Source organism: Mobula hypostoma, chromosome 9 (assembly GCF_963921235.1).
Source record: "Mobula hypostoma chromosome 9, sMobHyp1.1, whole genome shotgun sequence".
In the NCBI taxonomy this organism is placed as follows: Eukaryota; Metazoa; Chordata; class Chondrichthyes; order Myliobatiformes; family Myliobatidae; genus Mobula; species Mobula hypostoma.
Genome location: NC_086105.1, coordinates 38,877,642 through 38,894,838, shown reverse-complemented (window position 1 = coordinate 38,894,838; position 17,197 = coordinate 38,877,642). Strand labels below are relative to the sequence as shown.

The following is a 17,197-nucleotide window of genomic DNA, read 5'->3' as shown; positions in this document are numbered from 1 at the left end:
TCAGCCCAACACACCAACTGTACTTCTTTTCATAGATGCTGCCAGGCCTGCTGATTTCCTCCAGCATTTTGTGTGTGTTGCTTGGATTTCCAGTATCTGCAGATTTTCTTGTTTGTGATTCACTTTCATGAATTGGGTTAAGTGTTATAAATTGTCTGATGTTGTAATCACCACATTTTATGCAATCCAATTATTATTTCAGAATTAATGTGACTACTACAATTTTTCATAATGTACATCGTTCTTTGCAAAATAGTTCAGGTACTTTTTGATCTTCATCAATATAGCAGGTAAATTTCCATGCTAATAAATTCTCTCAGATCACCATTATCCACAGTATTATGCTGATGGTGATCAGCAATGTGATAGTGTGATGATTCATTTTCTTCCTAATTGCTGCTTAAATATCAGTTTTCTTCTATTTGGTTGCTGTATAATTTTGTACTTCACCAATCCAATTAGTGATTCCAATTTAATATGGTGCCTGTGAAGCACAGTGATGACTTGCTGACAGCAGACACAACTATTAACTAGGTTATTTCTCAAAAAGAAAACTTTTTCTCAAAAGCAATCACTGCAATCATTAGCCTGAAACTTCCCTTTTGGAGGTGAGCTTTTTATCACTCTGTACTACCTGGCATTGTCCTGGTGTGAACTGAAGTCTCAAAGGTGCAGCACTGTTTTGTGGTGTGGCGTGTACAGGCTACATTGAGGTGGTGGGGCTGGGGCCTGAGACCAGGGAGCAAGCCAATGTTTGTCTGCTGGAGTGATCTTGGAGGCAAGTTAAAGTGCCAGAACTAAGGTGAAGCAGCATTGAGGCCCAGGCCCAAGAGCGAGGAACAAGCCAATGTTGACTGATTTAAGCACCAGGGTAAATTGGAAAGGCCAGGTATAGGTGGAATCGAGGTGGTGGACTCTGGGTCCAAGAGCATATTAAAGTAGCAGAGCCTGGGTCTGAGAACAAAGAATGACCTGATGTTTGCAGATTTAAGCACTGGGCCAGATGGAAAAGGTCAGAGGTTTGGATCTGGATGCGAGGGACAGGCCAGTGTTCAGCTGGCTTCTCCGCAAAGTTTACTCATCTCTGTGTTGAACTGAGACTGCAACTAATGGGCTCCTGGATCGGCTGTGACTTGCTTCTTCGCTGTGGACACACTTTCGTGAACTTCAGTTATGAATGTTACTTATTTACTTTTACTGCTTGCATGATTTGTTTTTTCTTCACATAAGGTGTTTGATGGCCTTTTTTTTATATTGGGTTCTATTAGGTCTATTTGTTTTGTAGCCGCCTGTAAGCAGATGAATCTCAAGGCCGTATATAGTATACATACATTGATAATATATGTGCTTTGAACTTTAGTACATTCTCCATATGAAACAATACTATACAGTATAAAAAAATACTTGGAAAAATCCACAAAAACAAGCATACAATCAGTCCAAACTGGATTGTAATCATCTCACTTCCATAAAACAGCAGAATGCATTCTGGGCTTTGGGCACATCTACAGGTACCTTTGTAAACGTATAATCCCCACTCTTCACACTTCAAAGCCCCGTATGATTGGACAAATAAACGTGCATGCATTTTATTTATTCTGAGATGTGTGTACTGTTGGCAAAGACAGCAATTATTGCTCATTCCTAATCGCCTTCAGAAAGGATAATAACTAACCTCTACAGTCCAACGTATGAAGGCATTCTAAAAAGTGTTCTTGGACTGAAAGTTCCAGAATGTCAATCAAGCAATTTGGAAGTCATCTCAGTTTGACTGGTACTTGCTAACCTATGCAATACAGGTAATTAATTTTGGAGGTCCTATTAAAACCGATCCTATCTGTTGCAGCTTTTTTCTTCCTTTTGTAAGCATTATTCATCGGAATATCATGTGGAAAAATGGGTAATGATGAAGTGACATGGAAAAAGACAAACTGTCTGTGGGGATAAGTGGAGAGGGTTAAAATATCTTGGAAAGCATGCTATGGACAATAAGGAATAAATACAAATGTGAAGCAGCATTTCTAACTAAAACAAGAATTAATTAAAAGAATAAAACTGACAAATTGGAAATATGAAGGACTGCCTAGCAATACTCTATAATTTTCTAATATCCTCTCCAGATGAAAAGAGTAGATATTAAAACTCAGACTCTTCTGATACTTTAATTCTTGGCTAGTCTAAAGCTTTTCAAAAAAAAATTAAGAGTTAGGTATGAAAATATGGGGTCATACAGAAAGCTTTTGGCACATTGGCCTTCATAAATCAATTTACTGAGTACAGGAAACATGCTCAAAATTCTGGAGAAACTTATGAGACCAGGCAGCAACTATGGAAAAGAGTAAACAGTCGACATTTCAGGCAAAGATCATTCATCAGAACATGGGTACAGGAGATGGGATGTTATGTTATGTTGAAGTTGTACAAGATGTGGTGAGGCCTAGTTTGGAGTACAGCATTCTGTGCAGTTTTGGTCACCTACTGTTGCCAGGACTACAGGGCCTGAGTTATAAGGAAAGATTGAATAGGTTAGGACATGGAAGATTAAGGGGAGATTTGCCAGAGGCATACAAAATTATGAGGGGTATAGATAGGCTAAATGTAAGCAGGCATTTTTCATCAAGGTTGGGTGGGACTACAACTAGAGGTTATGAGTTAAGGGTGAGAGGTGAAATTTTAGGGGGAGCATGAGTGGAAAGTTCTTCACTCAGAGAATCATGAATATGTGGAATGAGCTGCCAGCACAAGTGGGGCGTGTGACCTCAATTTCAACGTTTAAGAGTTTAGATAGGTACATGGATGGTAGGGGTATGAAGGGCTATGGTCCTGGCGCAGGTTGATGGGAGTAGACAGGTTAAATGGTTCAGCATGGATGAGTAGTGCTAAAGGACCTGTTTCTGTGCTGTACTTTACTATGACTCTAAAAGAGAAGCCAAGCTTTCTGGGTGTAGTCTTACAAGATGCTTGCAGATGCTAACAAGTGTATACATATTAAACTATTTTCAAAAAGAGGGATCAATTGCACTTTAAAGTTACTAACTAGGTTCAGAGCATCTTGATCATTGCAATATAGTTGTACAAAAATCATCAAACATTGAAACAGTTTCCCTGAGGAGGTCTCCATAATTTCTAGATTTCAAAGAAATTTATGAAATATTAAAAGATGATAAATCTTGCATTAGATGCATAAAAGGTCCCATTATGTTTTTCAAAAATATTGGAGAGTATCAAATCTTCAAATTCAATCATTTCCATGGAAACAAGATACATTTTAAATATGCAATTTTTCGACATCTCAACCTCTTATTCAGTTTAAAGGACAGTCACTTCCTATTGCTCAAGAGTGATAAAAAATAGTAACAATAAAGCACTAAAACTCAGTGACTGCTTTATAATGAGACTTCAGGCATTTAATTCAATTACCCTTGCAAGTAGATCTTGAAATTGTTTTGGATTAAGAGGCAGCAAAAATCTTTCAATCACTTTGCGGAATTCGCCTTTTGTGACCGTCAGATTCCGAACTTTGTCATAAGTTTCGAAAGCTCTTCTTAAGTCATTTTGCTTTTCCTTGGCTCTCTGAGCAAGAATGTGTGCAATTTTTGCAATGGAGCGGCTTACATCATGGTCAGCACACAATGAACCTAAGAAATAAATATTAAAGCAGATTTAAGCAAAAAAGTGCAAGAGCTTGATAATTATTGAGTATATAAAAAACAAATTGCTGGAAATTCACAGGCAACTCTTGTAAAAAGAGTAGGGACAACATGATAGGAAAGTGTATTTTCAGCAGAACTGAGAAAGCTTAAAAATAAAATTTCACATATTTTCTATTTTTTTTTATTTGCCAAAACAACAGGATTACTGACAAAAGGATAGAAACCAAAGAATTGCATAAAGGTTTTGGTGCTGGGTTTTGAGAGGATAGTCCAAGTTTGTTCAATGTAGATCAGAATCATCCAATTTTGATTACACTAAAAGAGGCTAATCAGCTTATTTTCTTTAAGCCAGTCAAAAAAGGTCCCTATCCTAATCGCATTTTCTAGCAACTGGTCCATAATCATACAGATGACAGCTAACTACACATCCAAATAGTATAAAATATATTTATGGCTTCTGCTCTCATCCGCTTTTCGGCAGAGGGTTCCAGACCTCCTTCTATCTCTGATGATGATCTGTCTGGAAGAGGTGAAATGGAAAGAAATAAATGAAAACCAGAGGAGAGAGAGGAAAATGTAATAAAAATAGACAACTGCTAGAGAAAGTCCGTGGGGTTAAATGAGTGGTGCTTAGTGTGAAAACAAATTCAGCTAAGGTCCAAGTGAAGGGTCTCGGCCTGGAACGTTGACTGTTTACTTTTTTCCATAGTTGCTGCCTGGCCTGCTGAGTTCCTCTAGTATTTGTGTTGCTCAGCTAGGTGAAGCATGGTTTTGATGCAGGAGCACTGGTTGAGCCTGTTGTGGGATGGTAATGCAGAGTGATTAGGTGCTCATGTTGAATCTTAAAAAATGGAAAATGTCAAAGCAGCAGAAGTAAGTCACGAATGCAAATAGGAAAATGCTGGAAGAAACAATAAAGGTAGAAAGAAGTAAGTTCTGTGGTAGTAGAACAGATTGGAACAATGAAAATACCAAGATCTGCACATCTGCTCTCACCCCATCCTCCTGTCACCCCACTAGGGATAGGGTTCCCCTTCTCCTCACCTACCACCCCACCAGCCTCCAGGTCCAACATATTATTCTCCGCAACTTCCGCCACCTCCAATGGGATCCCACCACTGAACACATCTTTCCCTCCCCCTCTCTTTCTGCTTTCCACAGGGATCACTCCCTATGCAACTCCTTTGTCCATTTGTCCCCTCCATCCCTTCCCATCGATCTCCCTCCTGGCACTTATAAGCAGAACAAGTGCTACACATGCCCTTACACTTCCTCCCTCACCACCATTCAGGGCCCCAGACAGTCCCTCCAGGTGAGGCGACACTTCACCTGTGAGTCGGCTGGGGTGATATACTGCATCCGGTGCGGCCTCCTATATATTGGCGAGACTGGGAGATCGTTTCGCTGAGCACCTACTCTCCATCCGCCAGAGAAAGCAGGATCTCCCAGTGGCCACACATTTTAGTTCCACGTCCCATTCCCATTCTGATATGTCAATTCATGGCCTCCTCCACTGTCAAGATAAAGCCACACTCAGGTTGGAGAAAAAGCTCCTTATATTCCATCTGGGTAGCCTCCAACCTGATGGCATGAACATTGATTTCTCTAACTTCCGTTAATGCCTCTCCTCCCTTTCTTACCCCATCCCTTATTTATTTATTATTTTTTTCCCATTTTTCTCTCTCTGTCCCTCTAATAATAACTCCTTGCCTGCTCTCCATCTTCCTCTGGTGCTCCCCTCCCTCTTTCTTTCTCACCAGGCCTCCCATCCCATGATCCTCTCCTTTCTCTAGCTCTGTATCCCTTTTGCCAATCAACTTTCCAGCTCTTAGCTTCATCCCTCTCCCTCCTGTCTTCTCCTATCATTTCGGATCTCCCCCTCCCCCTCTCATTTTCAAATCTCTTACTACCTCTTCTTTCAGTTAGTCCTGACGAAGGGTCTCGGCCCGAAACGTAGACTGTACCTTTTCCTATCGATGCCGCCTGGCCTGCTGCGTTCCACCAGCACTTTGTGTGTGTTGCTTGAATTTCCAGCATCTCCAGATTTCCTCGTGTTTGCGAGGATAATCATTTTTCCAGGTTTTGGAGAGGGAGGATGAAGTGGGCTTTGCATGGAAAATTATTAAGCTGAATGCTCTAGTGAACAGATCTCTCGAGGAAATAGCATGATGTTCAGTGTGGGGTTGTGGCTCAGGACAGATGAACAGTCAGAGAGCAGGAAATCAGTCTCTCAGTTCTTCAAACAATATCAGCACAACCCCTGTCATCAGATTCAGTGTAAAAGGAGGAGTGGAAAAAATAAAGTGGTCAGTATTAGGCCATACGTTTATAATGAATAAAGAGCCAGGAGCAGGGGTCTGGTGCATTGTGAATTCTGAAGATGACAAATGAGGACTGACTATTCAAAATGAGAGAGAGGAAATCAAAGACGATAAAAGAATAAAACTGGTCTGTCAGATGAGGTTGGAAGGAGGGAGGGAGGGAGGAGGGAACGTCGACTCAGACCATGAGAGGCCTGCGTTGGGCATTTTCATGTCTTACGAGGCGCAGATTGGAAGTCTGTGTGGGGCGCCACTCCTCGCACAGACTAGAGCAATATGTGGCTAAGTGCCTTGCTCAAGGACACAAACACGCTGCGACAACTGAGGCTCACACTAACAACCTTCAGATCACTAGACAAACGTCTTAACCAGTTGGCCACGTGCCCAACACTAATGAGGTTGGAAAGTGAAGGGAAAGAAAGGTTAGTAAACAGTTAGAATTCAAGAATTGAAATTAGGAATCCATGACAACTAAAAAGAAGGGATAAAAAACCTTTGGACGATGGTCTTAATATTGATTTCAACAATTCAGACAACCAGTCTTTCCAGTTTGGATATGAATTGGCCAGCTCAGATGGAAGGTCAATTAATCTAAAACACTAGCTCTATATCCCACTTGACATATACTGATTGTTTCTAACATGTGCAACGCTTTGCCTCTCTGCACTTTAGAAAAAAGCTCTACCCCTCTTCCCTCGTGTATTTTCAGTCATTTCTTGATTTATGTCTCACCTTAGGTAGGTTATTGGTGATTAATAAGCCTTTACCCCCTCCCACCCCCCCCAAGTAACAGCAACACCACTTGTGTCATTTATTCTCTAACTCTCTACCCTATAACATACATTTTTTCCTCAGTGATTTCATCTCACCCCCATCTTCTTTGTAATCTAAATATGGCTGATTTTCAAGATCTCTCGGTGCTGATAAAGGGCTATAGACCCCAAACTCTTTCTCACTTTAGAGATGCTGCCTGGCCAATTGTGCATTTCCAATATCTTCTCTTTTTACTTCAGATTTGCAGGGTGTCTGCATGGTTTTGCTTTTCAATTACAACTTAGTATATATTGAGAAAATCAACATATCAAACATATGCCTACTCAAAGCTGAGAAATGTGTATTTTATAAAATGTTATAAAGGGACAGTATATCTGCAAAACTATCATTATTCTTTTTGTGTAGCTCACAAACTCAAAGAAAATTATCAAAATACATATATGTCACCATATACTACCCTGAGATTCATTTTCTTGTGGGTATTCACAGAAGATACAAGAAACACAATAGAATCATTGAAAGACTGCCCCCAACAGGACAGACAAACAATGTGCAAAAAACAACACACTGCAAATATCAAAAGAAAAAAAGTAATATCAATAATAAATAAACAACATAGAACACAAGATGGAAGAGACCTTGAAAGTGAGTCAGCTGGTTCAGTGATGGGGCAAGTGAAGTTGAGTGAAGTTATCCCCTCTGGTTCAAGAGCCTGATGGCAGATGGTTAATAACTTCCTAAACCTGGTGGTGTGGCTCCTGAACCTTCTTCCTGACGGCCGCAGCGAGAAGAGAGCATATCCTGGATGGTCAGAGTACTTGATGATGGATGTGAGCTACATAAAACAAGCATGATAGTCTTGTCTTGTGTGCATATATCACTGCTGACTGAAATTATACCTTCCTCTTTTGTTTCTTGTTCTCATCACAAGGGGAGAATGAAATAGTAAGATCCAACTACAGAAAGTATAATCAAAGGAACTGAAGCCTCCTATCTAAGATCCAGACTGTTTTAAAGGAATCAGACTCATTAGTTGTAGGTTTTAAAGACGCCCCCCCCGTGAAGTAAATTTCAGTTCAGTTCCTAAAAGACGCCCAGAACATCTTTTTTCCTCTTCCCTATCAATTTGCACTAATGCTTTTATATTTATTTTAGTTTATTTTATCATGTAAGTTTTGTATAATTTATGCTAGTTTATGTTAGTAATGCACTGTGCTTCTTCAAAAAAATCTTTCATGGAACTAAACTAATTAAAATTCACATTTATTCAGAGTCGCACATCAGTCGGTACAGGAAATGGGAGAAAAAGACTCATTTTGCAAAATATGGCAATCACATTAGTCATTTAACAATTTATCCCTTATTAATATTTTTAGCAATAAAATATTAAGGCCACAAACTTATCAATCACCCCTCGTATATAGCTTTAATATTACCTCATGGCAGTTGAACTCAATCCCACGGTTGATGAAGGCTATTACACCATATGCTTTCTTAACAACGCTGACAACCAGCACTGCAGCTTTATTGCTTAATATTTTTAGCAATAAAAATATTAAGATAAATTTGACTGTGTTGAGACACTAGATAAGCTCATTATACCTGAAGCTGATTGCAGTGATGCTCGACTATTGCAATTACGCCATGAGGGTGTTGTCTGGGGCCTTGGGGTCAATGGTATTCCACGGGACTCCAAACATAGAACCCCTAAGTCTGGGGTAGAGCCGACCATCCTCTTGAAGAATTTATCTAGAAATCAAAATAAATCAATATTTAGAACACAACTTAATGGAATGATAATCTGTAAATATAAATGATCATTTTTATTATGGAGAGCAAAACAGTAACTTGTAATATCTGAAACCTGCCTGACTTGTTCTGAAATCAGCATCCAATACCTCATTTAAGCATGAAACACCTTGGTCTCTCTCTATCCATGCTCGTGTTTGCACCGTGTTCCTATTGGATAGCAGAGTCGAAAGGTATTTGCTGTTCAGTTAGGTTCCAGTTTCAGGGGCATTCAATTTGCATCACGTTTTAACGTGCAGAATTGGAGATTTTCTCCAATTCTCCCCTTCCCTGTATTCTCATCTCTCCATGACTCCTACCTCTCAAACCCTCCCTTCCTTGTCGCTGCTTCCCTCGTCTTCCCCATCCATGTACTCATCTCACCTTCTAGTCTCTCCCTGACCCCTTCTTTCTCCCCATCCTTCCTCCACCCCCTCCACGACCTTTCAATGTTACCCCTTCCCTCCTCCAATGTTCTAGGAACCCCACCCCTTCCCTGTCTCTTGCCCCCTCCTCCCCTTCCTCCTGCTTCATCACACCCCCAATGCCTTCTCCATCTCCCCACGCCCTCCCAAAGTTTCCCCTGCCCTCCCTGTGTCCCCCACTAAAACCACTCTGCCCTTCTTGTCTTTCCATGACCTCTTCTTCTCAATTCCTCTCTGCATGACCCCTTCCATCTCCCCATCATTCCTCCTACCCCTTCTCTGTCACTCCTTCTCCCCTCTACCCCTCCATAACCCTTTCCCTCCTCCAGCGCCCTCCATGACTCCTTCACTCTATAAACGATTCATCCCAGTTACCCGTCCTCCTGCCGTACCTCTTCCCTCCTCCAACTCCCTCCATAGCCCTCTTTCCTTCTCCAACCCCCTCCATGACCCCTTCCCCGTCACACCTTCACCCTATAAACGATTCACCCTCGTTATCTGTCCTTCTCCCGTACCCTGTTCTTGCCGCTCCGGTTGCGCCGACGCAGTCTCGTTGCCGAGCAACATCGTTGCTGGTCGCAATGGTGAACACATTCCTCATTGGATAAACCCGTAAATGATACTCAAGCAAAGGTCTTCTCAATTGGTCTGCGCTTTAAAACGTCGAAGAGGAAGCAGGCGGCAGGCTGGAGTCGGTGGATGGAGCATCTGTTGGTCTGAGAAGGGAGTGGCTGAGTTGGCTCGACTGGAAGCTGGCTATGTTTTGCTTGATGCGTGAATGTGGTTTGGAACCTGTTGAGGGAAAGAGAGTGGGGAAGGAACGGAAATTGCTGGGAGGGGGTCGTGTGGGTCCGGTAATGGCGGACAACATAAGAGGCGGGGTTGAGGGAAAGAAAGTGGAGAAGGAGAGGGATAGAGACTTGGGACCAAAGGTAGGCAGCTGGGGAGAGGTGGATTATTGTGAAGGGAGAAATAAAGGGAATGAGGAGGTAGTGAGGGGTCGGATGAATAAAAACCAAGACAAAGGGAATAAAAGAATAAGAAATGATAGTGGAGAAAGCTCTGAAAGTGAGGAAGATGAAGAAGCTCAGAGAGGAGGTGTTGTCATAATTAGATTTAATGAGAAGGCTCAGGGACATATGAAGAAAATTAACCCGTTTGTGCTAACAACAACTCTGACAAATAAGGTAGGGGAAATAGTATTAGCAAAAGTCCTTAATGATGGCAACTTATTGGTAAGATGTGCAAATGAGGAACAACTTGAGAAAGCACTCAAGCTAAAAGAGATAGGAAAATGCAAGGTGGAATACACTGGGAGGGTAGGAGCACAAAACAGTGGTTGTAAAGGAGTGATCACGGGGATACCAATGAGTATAAATATGGAGGAGATAAAGAGGAATATCAAAGGAGGGAAAGTAATGAATGTTCAAAGACTGAAAACAACAAAGGAGGGAGTGAAAAAGGAAAGTGAATCTGTATTGATTGAATTTGAAGAAGAAAGAGTGCCAAGGAAGGTGTTCCTGGGTTTCATGAGTTCCCAGTAAGGGTGTATGTGCCAAAGCCACTGAGGTGCTATAATTGTCGAAGGTTTGGACACGTGGCTAAAAACTGTAAAAGGCAGAGGAGATGTGCTAGATGTGGGGGTGATCATGAATATGGAAAGTGCGGAACAGGAGTTCAACCAAAATGCTGCAATTGTGGAGGAGCTCATAATGTTGCATATAGTGGGTGTGAGGTTGTGAGACGGGAGACTAAAATTCAAGAAATAACAGTGAAAAGAAATATCACTTATGCAGAAGCTGTAAGAATGTCAAGAGAACAGAATAATGCTCCTAATGAACAGGGAGGGAGCAATAGGGATACGAGAGATGCAACAAAGAACAAATGACAGGATTTATGTAGACAAAAAGGCTCTAGTAACATTCATTGCAGGAGTGATTAATAGTACGGCTGAGGTAAAGTCAAAAAGTGACAAAATTCAGCTGGTGGTAAAAGCAGCAGTAAACCATTTAGGGTTAGTAGGACTGACGTGGGAGGAAGTGAGGGAGAACCTCAGTAATCAGTCAAGCCAGGAAGTGTCATGTGTTGGTTAATACTAATTATGGTGATTCTTTTACTATGGAATGCAAGGAGCTTACTGGCCAATAGCCAGGAATTCAAGCACTTTATTAAAGAAATGGTTGTAAAACCGGATGTAGTGTGTATTCAGGAAACTTGGTTAAAACCAACTTTAGACTTTGTGGTATATAGGTATACAATGATAAGGAAAGATAGAAATCTAGGGGGAGGAGGGGGTTGTGCTATGTTAATCAAGTAGGGTATACCATATAGGGTACTGGAAAAAGGAGATGATCAGGAATACATAGTGGTGGAAGTGTGGGAGAGAGGGGAGGGAGTGGTTATAATTAACTACTACAATCCATGTAAAAGGTTGGATTTGGACAGCCTATTAAAGATACAAGGACAAAACAGACAAAGTAGTGTGGTGTGCAGATTTCAATGCTCATAGCACAATATGGGGGGATCAGATTACAGATCCAAATGGAAAGGTAATTGAAGATTTGATGGAAGAAAGGGATTTGGTGTGTATGAATGATGGTAGCGGCACAAGGATAGATATAACAACAGGAACTGAGTCAGTGTTAGATATTACGTTAGTGTCTAATACCTTGGCTGGCATTAGTAACTGGGGAGTTTGGATTGCTTCAACAGTAGGCAGTGATCACTACCCAGTTTTGTGTTCAGTGGGTGAAAGAGTTGAAGTAAGACCAGGTGGCGGAACCCCAAAGTGGGTGTTTGAAAAAGCTGATTGGGGTAAGTTCCAGAAGTTGAGTGAAGAAGGGTTGACAAAGATTGATATTTCTGGAAATGTTGATGAATTAAACAGTCAGGTGACTTCAGCAATTATCATGGCAGCAGAAGGATCTATACCTAGGAGTAAAAATGGGATGAATAGAAAACTGGTACCATGGTGGACAGAGGAATGTTGTCAGGCTGTAAAAAACAGAAATAGAGCATTCAGGCTGGTTAAAAGAACCCATAATATGCAGCATTTGGTTCAATATAAGAAAGCACAGGCAGTGGTGAGAAGAAATATACGTCAAGCTAAAAGGGCAAGTTGGAGGAGTTTTTGCGACAAGGTAGGAAGAACAACACCTGTGGGAGAGATATGGGGAATGATTGAGGATGGGAGGAGATAGAAGGGAATGGGAATATCCAGTAATGATATCTGAGGAGGAAATTGCAGTCTCCAGTAGGGATAAGGCTGAGGTCATGGCCAAGTCATTTGTACTGATACACAGTTCAGAAAATTTGTCTGAAGAAGGGAGAAGAAGAAGGGAAAGAATAATGAGCCAACACCCAGGTGTGTTCAGCAGGAGGAAAGGAACAGATGATATAATTGATGATCTATTTACATTAGCAGAAATGGTGAGAGCAATAAAGAGATTGAGACCAACCTCCCCAGGGAAAGATCTGATATGCTCTGTGATGCTAAAAAATCTAGGAGAAGGAGCGCTCTTGAAGTTGCTGCATTTTTATAACAGAGTGTGGGAGGAGAGAAGATTACCAAGTGCATGGAAAGAAGCAGTAGTAATTCCAATAAGGAAGCCTGGCAAGGATCCGTCAAAACCCACTAGCTACAGACCAATTGCATTAACATCAAGTATATGTAAGATAATGGAAAGGATGATAACAGAAAGGTTATCATATGAGCTTGAGAAAAGGGGAATGCTGGCAAGTTATCAGAGTGGTTTCAGAAAGGGAAGGAATTCCATGGACGCAGTGATTATGTTAGAGACTGAAATATGGAAGGCCCAGGCAAATAGAGAGTCAGTAGTGGCAGTGTTCTTTGACATTGAAAAAGCCTATGATATGATGTGGAAGGATTATTAATTAAACTGCACAAGATGGGAGTTGGTGGGAGAGTTTTTAATTGGATTAAAGATTTTTTGTTTGGTAGAAAAATTCAAGTTTGGATTGGATCAGAATTATCAAAACAGTACATAGTGGAAAATGGCACACCTCAAGGTAGTGTGATTAGCCTGTTACTTTTCATCATTATGATCAATGATGTCTTCACAAAGGTACCAGTGGATATAGGTAGGTCACTGTTTGCGGATCATGGGGCCTTGTGGAAAAGAGGCAGGAACATGGACCATATAATCAGGAAACTACAAGAAGCAATTGATGAAGTGGTGGAGTGGGGTTATGATTGGGGATGTAGATTTTCAGTAGACAAAACTCAAACTGTATTTTTTACCAGGAAAAGGGTTGAGGTAGGGAAGAAGTTAAGGATGTATGGGGTTGAATTAGAAAGGGTTGCATCATTTAAATTTCTGGGAGTTGTATTTGATTCACGATTATCATGGGCAGACCATATCAGGAAAGTTGAGGAGAAATGTAAAAAAGTAATAAATGTGATGAGATGTTTGACTGATAGGGAATGGGGAGCAAGTTGTTCAGCTTTGAAGAGAATGTATGTGGCTTTAGTAAGATCTGTATTGGATTATGGAAATATAGTATATGGATCAGCAGCTAGGTCTCTTATAAAGAAACTGGATGTGATTCAGGCTCAGGCCTTGAGAGTGTGCAGTGGGGCTTTTAAAATGTCACCAGTGTCAGCCCTACAGGTAGAAATGGGAATAATGCCTTTGGAACTAAGAAGGATGCAACTGATGGCAAACTACTAGGCTAACTTGCAGGGGCACAATGATTCTCACCCTACTAAAGGAGTGTTGCAGGAGTGCTGGGAAAATGTGAGGTTTCAGAGGGATACCCTTAGTCAGGTAGGGAATGATATTGCGAAAGAATGTGGAGTATTTGATCTGAGGATAAGTCCTTCAGTAGTTTATCTGGTTGTAGCTCCATGGAAGCTTGTATGGCCTGACATAGACTGGCATTTATTAGAGGTAAAAAGGAAAGAAAGATATAAAACAGATTTGGTAAATGCATTTAACTGTCATGTGATGGAAAAGTATAGTGATTATACTCACATTTATACGGATGGTGCGAAGGAACCTGAAACAGGAGTGACAGGGTTTGGGGTGGTAATACCAGCAAAAGAAATTGGAATCAGCAGAAGAACATCTAATAAGTTACGGGTGTTTACAGTGGAGATGCTGGCAGTGTTGGTTGCGTTGCAATGAGTGCAGAAAGCCAGACAAGCCAAAGCATTGATATGTTCAGATTCATCCTCAGTTCTAGCAAGTTTAAGGTCTTTTCACACAAACAGTCGGCAAGATGTACTTTATGAAGTCCTTCAGTTAGTTACAAGAATTGCAAATCAGGGAGGTCAGGTAAAATTTCTATGGGTTCCAGCACATGTAGGGGTGAAGGGGAATGAGAGGGTGGATGAGTTGGCAAAGAGGGCGTTAAAGAAAGAAAATGTGGAAATGCACATTAGTATCAGTAAAGCAGAGGTTAAGTGTGTAATCTGGGAAAAAGTGAACCGAATGTGGCCAGAAAGATGGGACAGGGAGGGGAAAGGGAGGCATTTATATCAAATACAAAAGAATGTTGCAGTTACTAGGGTAGGTAATGGAAACAGAAGAGAGGAAATTGTGTGGACTAGGTTAAGGCTGGGGCATTGTGCATTAAACAAAACAGTGAAAATTATGGGGAAACACCAGACAGGATTGTGTGAGGAATGTCAGGAAGAGGAGTCAGTAGAACATGTAGTTTTGTGTTGCAGGAAGTATGGGATACAGAGAGAGATGATGAGAAATAAATTAAGGGAGTTGGGGATGCAGGAATTCACATTAAAAGGGTTGCTGGGCATGGGTGAGAGAGCACAAGTCCGGGTTTAGTGTTTTTAAGGGGTACAGGGGTTTTTATAGAATATGACGAATAAACAGGAATAGGATACTAGGATGGTCAAAGGTTGTGTGTGTGTGTGTGTGTGTGTGTGTTGCACATTCTGGAGCAGAGGGTGGCGGTAATGCACCATTAAGCTGGATGCCAACTGCCGTAAAACAAGATACAGACACGTGGCAGAATGCTGGCAAGATAGATGGTTAGGGGTAATTATTCTTGGTGCTTGCAGAAAGTCATTATGCTGTGAAATTTTGTAGCGGCTGCAAGAATATTCAGCATTCCACCTCTACTCCCTGCATCCCTCTGATGGCTTTGCCCTGTTATACGCACGTGGTACACTATTCAGATTAGGGCACCTTTACACCATTAGCTCAGTTAAAACGTGTTTGGATGCTAGGGAATAACAGAACTAAGCCAGACTAAGATGCCTCCTGTAGTGCACTTCCCTGCTGGTGTTCGTTGTCTGGCTTTTCACACAAGCATTTGACGAGGTACGGAAGTCTAAAAATTAGGAGACCATGGAGCACTGAGGAGATGATGCCTAAGAGTGAATCAAAAACCTATTCATCAATCACCAGCATGCTTTCTTTCATGGTGGTGCGTTAATGTCTTTCTAACTGCAATATTCTAACTTTACTTTTTCCTGCTGACTACAACCCAAGATAATCTAGTAAATACCTCTGAATCCTTATTATAATCGGGTTCAACTTTCCAAAAGTACCCAAAATATTTCATTGAAACAGAATCAAAATTGAATTTATTTATCCTTCATTTTCCAACCCCTTTCTCTCAGGTGAAGAATAGCTCGATATATCAATCAAACCAACATGTAACCAACAGAATGGACAATTGCTATTGTTTAATAAATCTACCTTGGTGAGACCACACCTGGAGTATTGTGTGCAGTTTTGGTCCCCTAATCTGAGGAAAGACATTCTTGCCATAGAGGGAGTATAAAGAAGGTCCACCAGATTGATTCCTGGGATGGCAGGACTTTCATATGATGAAAGACTGGATTGGCTAGGCTTGTACTCGTTGGAATTTAGAAGATTGAGGGGGGATCTTATTGAAACGTATAAAATCCTAAAGGGATTGGACAGGCTAGATGCAGGAAGATTGTTCCCGATGTTGGGGAAGTCCAGAACGAGGGGTCACAGTTTGAGGATAAAGGGGAAGCCTTTTAGGACTGAGATGAGGAAAAACTTCTTCACACAGAGAGTGGTGAATCCGTGGAATTCTCTGCCACAGGAAATAGTTGAGGCTAGTTCATAGGCTATATTTAAGAGGGAGTTAGATATGACCCTTGTGGCTAAAGGGATCACGGGGTATGGAGAGAAGGCAGGTACAGGGTTCTGAGTTGGATGATCAGCCATGATCATACTGAATGGTGGTGCAGGCTCGAAGGGCCGAATGGCCTACTCCACCTATTTTCTATGTTTCTATTTTTGTCACCACTTATTTTTCCCAATTAAACAAACAAGTGGTGTTATAGGAAATAGAAAGAATGTCAGGAAGTCAGTACTAATTTAATCTCTCCAATTTTCTGTTACAGTATAAAGCTTTAGTTCTTCATCACAACACAAACAAGACACTTCTTTTTACTCTTCCTAACTTGCTTTCTGCTTTTGTGGTGGCTGCTTTACACCTGTCAGCTCTTCTCATAGAATTCCATAATAAAGAAAAAAGCATAGTCCCAATCCACTTATGCCGTTGCCACCACCAAATAGCTTGTGTACACAGATAAAGATTCAGAGTTGATAAGTACCTTTCTTCTCCATCGCCCAGCATTGAGAATTTTTGGATTTTGGAAAGTTAAACCAGGGCTCTGGGGAATACTGCAGAACAGTGAGATCTAAGAGTATATGTACATATTTCCCTGAAAGTGGCAACACAAATAGACAGGGTGGTAGAGAAGGCACATGACATGCTTAGCTTCCTCTGCCAGGGATTTGAACTGAAGATCTGTGGCCTCATTGTTGTAATTGTGCAAACTATTGATTAGGTTGCGCTTGGAGTATCAATTGCTGGTCTGCTCACCACACTACGGGATGTGATTAAGATTGTAGAAAAGTTTCCTAGGGATGTTACCTGGGCTTGAGTAATAAAGTAAGATTGGACAGGTAGAACCTGTCTATCCAGGAACACTGGAAGCTGAGAGGTGATTTGACAAAGATGAAGAATGGGAGAGGCATTGTTAAGGATAGATAACCAAAGTTAATTTCCCTGTGGTAGAGATGTCTAAAATTGGAAGGCAAAGACTTAAAGCGAGGGGAGGTTTTCTTTTACACAGTAATTGGGAGTTCTCAGAGAAGGTGGTGGATGCAGGAACAGTAATAAAATTTAAAAGGCACTGGAAAGGAACTTAAATGAGGGATACCAGATTAATGCAAGTATCTGGCATTAATATAAATTGCTATGATTA

The 17,197-nt window shown here is 41.2% G+C and overlaps 1 protein-coding gene across 1 annotated transcript in view; it reads right to left on the bottom strand.

Annotated features, from left to right (window-relative positions):
* efcab6 (EF-hand calcium binding domain 6) overlaps nucleotides 1-9,562 on the bottom strand; it is a 113,956-nt gene extending 104,394 nt beyond the window's left edge. The window contains exons 1-3 of the mRNA XM_063059688.1: nucleotides 9,451-9,562; nucleotides 8,351-8,497; nucleotides 3,421-3,638 (exon numbers count right to left, since the gene is read on the bottom strand). Coding sequence (XP_062915758.1) covers nucleotides 3,421-3,638; nucleotides 8,351-8,497; nucleotides 9,451-9,562 — 477 coding nt within the window. The remainder of the gene's footprint in view (nucleotides 1-3,420; nucleotides 3,639-8,350; nucleotides 8,498-9,450) is intronic.
* Between the last annotated feature and the right edge of the window lie 7,635 nt (nucleotides 9,563-17,197).